This window comes from Palaemon carinicauda, chromosome 9 (genome assembly GCF_036898095.1).
Source record: "Palaemon carinicauda isolate YSFRI2023 chromosome 9, ASM3689809v2, whole genome shotgun sequence".
Lineage (NCBI taxonomy): Eukaryota > Metazoa > Arthropoda > Malacostraca > Decapoda > Palaemonidae > Palaemon > Palaemon carinicauda.
In genome coordinates this window covers 126,848,768-126,858,767 of record NC_090733.1, presented here as the reverse complement: position 1 = coordinate 126,858,767, position 10,000 = coordinate 126,848,768, and the positions used below count along the sequence as shown (strand labels likewise).

General features: G+C 33.8%; 1 protein-coding gene across 1 annotated transcript in view; it reads right to left on the bottom strand.

Annotated features, from left to right (window-relative positions):
- DCX-EMAP (Doublecortin-domain-containing echinoderm-microtubule-associated protein) overlaps positions 1-10,000 on the bottom strand; it is a 153,574-nt gene that overhangs the window by 30,785 nt on the left and 112,789 nt on the right. The window contains exons 9-10 of the mRNA XM_068379937.1: positions 9,011-9,084; positions 3,602-3,755 (exon numbers count right to left, since the gene is read on the bottom strand). Of these exons, the coding sequence (XP_068236038.1) occupies positions 3,602-3,755; positions 9,011-9,084 (228 nt within the window). The remainder of the gene's footprint in view (positions 1-3,601; positions 3,756-9,010; positions 9,085-10,000) is intronic.

Sequence of the window (10,000 nt, the reverse complement as noted above, 5' to 3'; positions counted from 1 at the left end):
AAGGAAACAAGGAAAAAATGAATATTTTAAGAATATCAAAATAAATATCTCCTATGTAAGCTATAAAAACTTTTAACAAAACACGAGGAAGAGAAATTAGATAGAATAGTGTGCCTGAGTGTACCCTCAACCAAGAGAACTCTAACCCAAGATAGTGAAAGACCATGGTACAGAGACTATGGCACTACCTAAGACTAGAGAACAATGGTTTGATTTTGGAATGTCCTTCTCCTAGAAGAGCTGCTTACCATAGCTAAAGAGTCTCTTCTACCCTTACCAAGAAGAAAGTAGGCACTGAACAATTACAGTGCAGTAGTTAACCCCTTTGGTGAAGAAGGTGTTGTCAGGTGTACGAGGACAGAGGAGAATCTGTAAAGAATATGCCGGACTATTCGGTGTATGTGTAGGGAAAGGGAAAATGAACCGTAACCAGAGAGAAGGATCCAATGTAGTACTGTCTGGCTAGTCAAAGGACCCCATAACTCTCTAGCGGTTGTATCTCAACGAGTTGCTGGTGCCCTGGCCAACCTACTACCTCATTGCGGTTATATAAAGCTAATTGGTATTACTATTCTTTAATATAATTTAGAAGTATATTAGATAATATTACCAACTATTTAGAAATGATATGGTATCTAGACCTAAATCCTTTAATAAAAGGGATACACTTATTTCAATGTTGTTGCTGTTCTTAAAATATTTATTTTTCCTTGCTTCCTTTCCTCACTGAGCTATTTTCCATGTTGGGGCCCCTCGGCTTATAGCATCCTGCTTTTCCAACTAGGGTTGTGGCTTAGCAATTAATAATAATAATAATAATAACAACAATAATAATAACAACAATAATACATTCGCACAAAACAGTGAATTCCACTGTATACAATGTTTGGTATTCCACATTTATTTGCAAGATCCAGGACAAATGACGTTATCCTTTGATATATTGAAGGGCATACTTAATAACACGGTATTCATAACTACTGGTTCTATGATCTGGCCATATTTTACTGCTTTTTACGAAAAGTGACTTTAGTTACCAGGTGCCGCTCTTCTGTAATAAGAAACATTTCAATAATCAGTTTTATACGCTTTTGTAAGAGGGCGGGCAAAGCAAATGTTTTTGTGTTGAACAGGCTGACATAAGTCTTTTTTATAGTTTATATATGAAAGATCTGTTTTAACTTTGTTAATGTTTTTAAAATATTTCATTTTAATTGTTCGTTACTTCGTATATCGTTTATCATTTCCTTTCCTCACTGGGCTATTTTTTCCTGTTGGAGCCCTTGGGCTTATAGCATCTTGATTTTCCAACTAGGGTTGTAGCTTAGCTAGTAATGGTAATAATAATAATAATATTGATAATAATAATAATAATAATAATGTGATCAAATATCTGGTGGTGTCACGCTATAGAAGTCTTAGACTAAATTTGTTATTCCATAAATTGTTTTAAAACTACTTATAATTGATTTGTTAATGTTATATATACAAATGTTCATATAAAGGTGCATGAAAATTACGTATTAATCAATAAACAATTGTTTTTAGGCAATCACAATTAAAATTTTATTCTTGGGATTTTATTCTAGGTTTAAATCGTGTTGTTAGTAGGATTTCAAAGGAAAAAAATGAGTGGCTAAGAAAAATTACGGTAATCATAATTTTTGAGAATTTTTGACATGGGTTATTGAACATAATACAGATGAATCAATAAAATCATTTCTAGATATTCAGTTTCATCTTTTCGAATTGAGTTGGTGTCTCTAAAAAAAATCCCATGATATTAACCTTACTATCCGGTTACCAGTGAGTCAGTAGATAAAATATAGTTAATATATACTCTAAAAAAGCTAACACTTGCGAAGAACATGGCTGAAATAGCAACTGGAACTTGTCTAATTGATAGACAGTGGTTTTACAACATGTTTATATCTCGGTAAATGAACGAATAAATCTTTATCTACTGCTGTATCGTTTCGAACAGTGTCACATAAATTTAGATGCACGCGTTCACCAATGAATAGTGGGAACAGTCAAAATATAGCTTCTTTTATATACAAAAAGCAAAGTCGTATATCTGGTGGCAAGGTCACGGAACAATGAGGGAGTAAATAAATCTTAGGATTATCCGACCGGTAAACCATTTGTTATTATTGGTCTCCCCTCCCCCCTTCAAGAAAAAAAAAAAAAAAAAAAAAAAAAAAAAAAAACGCGGAATTCTGTGAATATGCCTTCTTTACTTTTCTTTTGTATCAAAATGCAGTGCATGGAAGAAACGGATTTCTTTTTATTCTAGAATATTTTCATCTTCATGTGCAAGGTCACAGTTTTGACAGTTTTCATATGATTTATTCGATTAAGATATTAAAAAAAAACTAGAAATCTGTTTTTCCGCTACATTTACAAGCGTTTAATTTTTAGAAATTTTGCTGAAAATAGTAGGTGTCACTATTTTTTTATATCTGTATCGTAGTCACTGTCTTTCTACATACATTTTTTTTATCATGTAAAAACGTGGTTGCATCACGAAAGACCACACGGTTAACATTTTGAGTTTTTTTGTATGTTCTCTAAATCGCATGCAATTTGTCTCCTGCACAAACGTATGGCTTACATGCCCTTTCTGTAGGTGGACCTATGGCTCATTTGTAATGATGTTTATGATTACTGGCATCAGCGGTACTGTGTATTCGAGTCTGATTGCGCTTAAGCACGAAATTGGCTCCTAAGACCACTGAAGGGGACCTCATAGACAAGCCATGCTTCTGGGTATAAAGGTCATTTATTATTATTATTATTATTATTATTATTATTATTATTGTTATTATTATTATCAGCTAAGCTACAACCCTTTTTGGAAAAGTACGATGCTATAAGCCCAAGGGCTCCAACAGGGAAAATAGCCCAGTAAAGAAAGGAAATAAGAAATAAATAAACTACTAAAGAAGTATTGCTGTTCTTAAATTACTTATTCAAGAACAGCAATAACACTAAATATGATCTTTCCTATATAAACTATAAAAAATTAAAGAAAAAAAAATTGGAGGAAGAGAAACAAGATAGAATTGCATGCCTAAGTGTACCCTCAAACCCAAGACAGTGGAAGACCATGGTACAGAGGCTATAGCTAGAGAACTCTAACCCAAGACAGTGGAAGACCGTGGTACAGAGGCTATGGCTAGAGAACTCTAACCCAAGACAGTGAAAGACTATGGCACAGAGGCTATGGCTAGAGAAATGTAACCCAAGACCATGGTACAGAAGTTATGGCTAGAGAACTCGAACCCAAGACTGGAAGTTCATGGTACAGAGGCTATAGCTAGAGAACTCTAACCCAAGACATTGGAAGACTATGGTACAGAGGTTATGGCTAGAGAACTCGAACCCAAGACTGGAAGTTCATGGTACAGAGGCTATAGTTAGAGAACTCTAACCCAAGACATTGGAAGACCACGGTACAGAGGCTATGGCACTAATCAAGATCTGTCCTGACCTATACCTTTTTATATGCTACATAGTTATACACTGAATGACAACCACATCGTTTCCCCACCGTCACTTATCTGAAGAGGTTAATTCAATTGCGAATAAAAAAGGATACACCCAATCCAGGGTCAGTGTTTGGTGAGGTGGTGCCGGGTTGTGTCTGAGGGGCATCTTTGGGGCATGCAGCATCCTCCTCTGTCCACGGATGGTTACAACAGCAGATCTTCTGTCCGTTACTTCCTCGTATTCGTCGCTTTCTTCTGGTGTCTCTGGGGAAGAAAAAGCAGAATGGAAATCGGATTCAAATACTGTTGTTCACATGTTTCGTGAATGTATAATGATGAATATGTAATGTGTACTGGTCTGACTATGAGTGGATGTGTTTATTATTATTATTATTATTATTATTATTATTATTATTATTAAAAACTAAGCTGCAACCCTAGTTGCAAAAGCACGAAGCTATAAGCCCAAGGGCTCCAACCGGGAAAAATATCTGCGAGGAAAGGAAACAAGGAAATAAACTACAGGAGAAGTAATGAACAATTAAAATGAAATATTATAAGAACAATAACAACAATAAAATAGATCTTTCATACATAAACTGTGAAAGCTTAAAGAAAACAAGAAGAGAAATAATATAGAATAATGTGTTATTTAAACCTAAATAAGACATTATGGTGTGATGGTAAAACCTGGTATAATTATAGTCATAGATGATTTGTTTCCTTGTGAAATGTCAGAGTTCAAGTTCTTATTCTTTTTAATTTATGATTCTGTGAATTCATAACTATACTTCATTCTTTGTACTAAAACATACTATAATTTTCCAGGTAAGAGCGTGAAAACTGCGCCACATCGTTGAAGAGATTTTAGAGTACAAGATGGTTCTCCATGAAGGTAATGTGAAACATTTTGTATTATTTTTTATCATTAAGTCCTGTTTCCTTTTGTTCTTAGTCGAGGTTCGACTGGAATTTCTATCTTGAATCATTCGCAAGTGATAGTGATAAGCGGTAATATGAAGTGTCCATTCACCTAATGTTAGGTCAGTGACCAAAAATTGTATAAGAATTTGACAGAACAATTTCATTTGTAATTTATTTGCATAAAGCTATTAATCGATTTCGGTGTTCTTAGGAACATATTCTTTTCGGTCTGATTAAAAGATAAGAAGTTTATTAGGTACCCTGATCACATATGGAAGGTTAGAATAATTTAATAAGAGCTGAATAGGTACAGTGTTTTGAAAGTATTATCCAATACAAGTTGACGACGTTCAAGTTAAAAAAAAAAAAAAAAAAAAAAAAAAAAAAATTGGTAACCGAAACCGTAAAAGAGTATCTATATCAGATATTTAAGAATGTTTCTTTGTTTTTATGAGCTCTTTTTCATATTAAATGAATAAAATTATTATAATGAATATTGCTCCTAAACATGAGTATATAACAGTGAACTTATTAAAGAAACTTATAAAAAGCTTTGAAACTATGTGGAAGGTCCTTTGATAATTTTGTTTTATGGTGTAGCTTTTACCATTCTCCTTTAAACGAGTTTGCAACCTTTTTTTGACGTATTCCTCGATGGAAAGCGATGTAAACTTTCAGTTCATATGAATTTTGTTTGTGATAAGCACATATATTATGTATATTATGCGTAGAGTGTATGAGGTTTGGCGTATTAAACATTACAAAGAAAAATTAATAGTCTGTTGTCTCCAATTTTGCTGGATTTTTTTTTTTATATATAGATTATTCATAGTTGATAGTTCACAATGGAAAGGCGGGTATACACGGTCGAACGATTCGTCGAACGTGGTTCGACAGACAAGTGTTTGAAGTGATGTTCGAACGTACGAACTAGGTATATGGTAGTCGAACACGTTCGTCAAACGGTTCGAAGAAAGTCTGTTCTCGCCTGACCTTTGTGGGCTGGGCTTCATTGCTCACAAACCTTATGCATTTTTGGTTGACTCCACCTCTTCGAACCGTTTGACAAGCAGGTTCGACAAACCGTTCGACCGCTTAAACCCCGCTTTAGGCACGTTTGATCATCTTGTCATGAAAATTTGAATTTAGAACATGCTTCTCTTGTCATAAAAAAGCATTACGATTAATGTTCAGGTTCGTAAAAACTGAACCAAGCATTTACAAGGCACCATACACCCATAAAACTGCGAAGACATAATTGAGAGCGTCGTAAAATGTTTAATATCCATCGCATGAAAATTGTACTCTTTAAAAAGAAACATGATGTCATAAAGTGGGCTAATGGGACTGTCAGTCCCTTGAGTTAAAGGTAATATCTCATAACTCACTATCTTTTTTCAAGATATTTAGCTTCTGTGCGTTCAACGGCCTTAGGGAATATTTTTTTTTAGTTAAAGGATAGATAATTGGCAATCCTTTTGGTTTTGTAATTGCAGATAAGAAAGTTTTGCTCTTGTACATTTAGTCATTGTATGCAATTTTTTTTGTTGCAATATAGGAAGTTGCGGAATATAAAACTGTGCAAATAAGTTATGTATCATGTAAATAATTATACACTGAAATATTTTTGTAGATCTTTTTATGAGTAAATTCTGTTCAGTGTAAATTAGAAAGCACTCTGTGAGTGCAGACCTAGGGCAGCTTATTTCTCGAAACCAGCTTGCCTTTCCCAGAGTCAATTTGAACCATAGGTTTATTTTAAGCCTGTGTGACAACTACGTGCAAACTTGGGGTTAAGGTTAGGGTTAATTCGATCGATCTTTTGCGTGACCTTGACCTTTGACCTATGACTTTCAAAATTGAATCGCTTCCATGGCTCAACATAACAATTAATCCCTGGAAATTTCACTACTCTCTTGGTAAAATGGTGGCCAGGAAATTGTTCACAAACAGATTAAAAGACAAATAAACAAACAGGGACGGAAACATAACCTCCTCCCAACTTCATTGGCGGAGGTAATTAAGAAAATAACACATTATCTTCAAGGAAGGAATACAAGCAATAATTCATTTTTCACGACTTATATATTTTTGGTAAATAAAACCTAATAACCTAATTTTCTTTAATAACGAAAGGCACTGCCCTGCACAAGGAGGTTTGTCTCGAATATTGATTGCACCTCACAATTAAGCTTAACCCTTTCACCCCCAAAGGACGTACCGGTACGTTCTTGCAAAACACTGTTAATTACATATTTTTGATAATTTTATGAGAAACTTAAGGCATTTTCCAAAAGAATGAGACCAACCTGACCTCTCTAGGACAAAAATTAAGCTTTTTAGAGCAATTTTAAAAAATTATATAGCAAAATGTGCTCGAAATTTAACCTTATGGTGGGGGTAAAATGGTGGGGGTAAAAGGGTTAATAAGCATAGTTCAATCTAGGAAGGGCGGAGATCAATATAAGAAAATGACACAGCCTAATTAAGCTTGTCGTAACTCAGATTACGATGGCAAATAGATTTACACGATGAAAAGAATGAATAATTCTTAATAAACGAAAATATGCTAATTTAAAGTTGCACTGTGAATTATGCCCTATGCTTCCATGGAGATCTGCACTATTGAATTCCAAGACTTCTAGGAGAAAGACACTCCAAAATCAAACCATTGTTTACTAGTCTTGGGTTGTGCCATAGCCTCTGTACCATGGTCTTCAATTGCCTTGGGTTAGAGTTCTCTTGCTTGAGGGTACACTCCGATACACTATTCTATCTTATTTCTCTTCCTCCTGTTTTGTTAAAGTTTTTTATAGTTTATATAAGAGATATGTATTTTGATGTTACTGTTCTTAACATATTTTATTTTTCCTTGTTTCCTTTCCTCGCTGGGCTATTTTCCCTGTTCGAGCCCTTGGGCTTATAGAATCCTGAATCCTGCTTTTCCAACTAGGGTTATAGCCTAGTAAGTAATAATAATAATAATGATAATAGTAATAATAATAATGATAATAATAATGTTGAGATCGATATAATTCAGATTGAAGGCATAGAAAAGGAGGTAAATGTTTGAATAATTAAGTGGGCAGATGCTGGGTAAATAATTTTCTCTTGTATAGTCCTCCTTACCAAGATTCTTGGAGGGACATTTTTCATGATAATAGTGGCATTTCTAAGTCCATATTGGAAGCTGGCCTTCTTACTCGTTTTTAAATATAGGAAATTTTGAAAGTTTTATTGTTAAGTTATTTATTAATTTCTGTTTTTATTTTTAGGTTTTTATCTTAGTTATTGATTGTTAATTAAGCATACTTAAATCGGCATCAATCATTCTTGTATAGTCCCTCTCATTTGTTTTGTACGTGAAATGAAATTGAACATATTAATGAAGGAAGGTAGGTCTTAGAAGTTGTCACACATCCATATTGCTTTAATTTAACCGTAAAGTTTGATTAAGTTCCAATAAATATTTTATACGATTCAAGGAAATATTTCCTTCATCAGTGTTTAGTTTTACTAATGGAGCCAATTATACTTAGGGGAAATTAAAGTAGTAGGGAATAAGTCACTAACTTGCCAATCCATGGGATTTTACATCAAAGATTCACTAGTTATTAGAAACTTGGGAAAAGTCTGAACTCCCCTGGGGAGTATCTGCAGTTCTTTAATGGTAACTGCGCCCTTTAGTTAATTGCGATTGACGTTTTTCACTTCTCCAGTCCCTCATCACTTGACATTCATGATTCTGTGGTTTAATTTTTTATTAACCATTTGGAACCTCCCTCAATTAGGCTATGGATTGAAAGTAAGGATTAAGATAAAAAAACTGATATTGGTTAAATGAAAAAATTAGGTCATATTTTGATTTGGTAAGCCATCTTTACAATATTTGATGCCTATTTGAAAAATAAAATAGCGGTTGCGATGGCCTATTGTAAAAGTCTCGGCCTGGCGATCGCCAGACTGGGGTTCGAGGTCCGCTGTAACTCGATAGTATCTTGTAGTGTGTGTAACCTCACCATCCTTGTGAGCTAAGGCTGGAGTATTTGGGGGAGCAAATAGGTCCTCCTGGTGAGTCATCAACAGCCATTGCCTGGCCCTCCCTGGTCCTAGATTGGGACGAGAAGGGGCTTTGGCACTGATCATATGTATATATGGTTAGTCTCTAGGGCATTGTCACTGTCCCTTGCCTCTGCCATTCATGAGCGGCCTTTAAACATCATCTTATCTCCTCCCACGCCTATTGACGCAAAGGGCCTCAGTTAGATTTCGCCTGTCGTCTCTATCTTGAGCTTTTAAATCAATACTTCTCCGTTCGTCATTTCCCGCTTCACGCTTACTAGTCCTCAGCCATGTAGGTCTGGGTCTTCCAACTCTTCTAGTGCCTTGAGGAGCCCAGTTGAAAGTCTGGTGAACTAATCTCTCTTTGGGAGAGATTAAACATAACATTACATAACCTAGACTAACTTAAAGCGGTCTTGGCTTCCTAGTAGGCTACATTGCAATTCCGACTAGTTGTATACAGCTGTCGAAAATGTATAGCGTAACATATACGATGATTTGATCACTGCACTACAGATTATTCTATAGCTTACCTTTAAGCGTAGGTTCACTCGTATAGCGACGGAGGGTCGGTCTTCTGGATGACGATCTGCTTCGGCGCTCACTGCTGAAATTGAAACATTAAATTATTATTATTATTATTATTATTATGTCAGTTATATGAAATCAGAGCTCTTGTATGTTCATACACGTGGGTATTATATATATATATATATATATATATATATATATATATATATATATATATATATATATATATATATATATATACTGTATATATATACACAGTATATATACTGTATATATATATGTGTGTGTGTGTATTTATATATATATCTTAAATTATACATACACATATGTATAAATATATGTGTAAAACGTATGTATATAAGTGTATATATATATATATATATATATCTCTCTCTCTCTCTCTCTCTCTCTCTCTCTCTCTCTCTCTCTCTCTCTCTCTCTCTCTCTATATATATATATATATATATATATATATATATGTATTTTTTTTCAATTAATCCTTTATCATAAATTAAGTAGTTTCCTTATGGGGCTGAGATCCCATGTCTCAGAGAATTTGATATTAAAGGTTATTTGAAGCTTATTTGAAAAAAAAGAAAAATCACTAATGTTAGTGTTAAAATTATTATAAAACCGTCAAGTGTTACATGCTTATCAATTAACTGTAACTGTAGAAATGGGTTGATTTATAGTCTCAATACAAATCCTGAATTCGACAAGGTTAAATACAACTGAAATTATCTCTACAGCCAAGTGTGGTAAAGTGTAATGTATACTCTTATTTTTATTGGTCATAGGTTCGAATTCGATGTTGAACGTTATCTCTGGTTTATATCAAAATTAAATTCATGATTAATTGTGATAGTATTATATATATATATATATATATATATATACATATATATGCATATATACATACATATATATATATATATATATATATATATATATATATATATGTATATATATATATACATATACATCCATATATA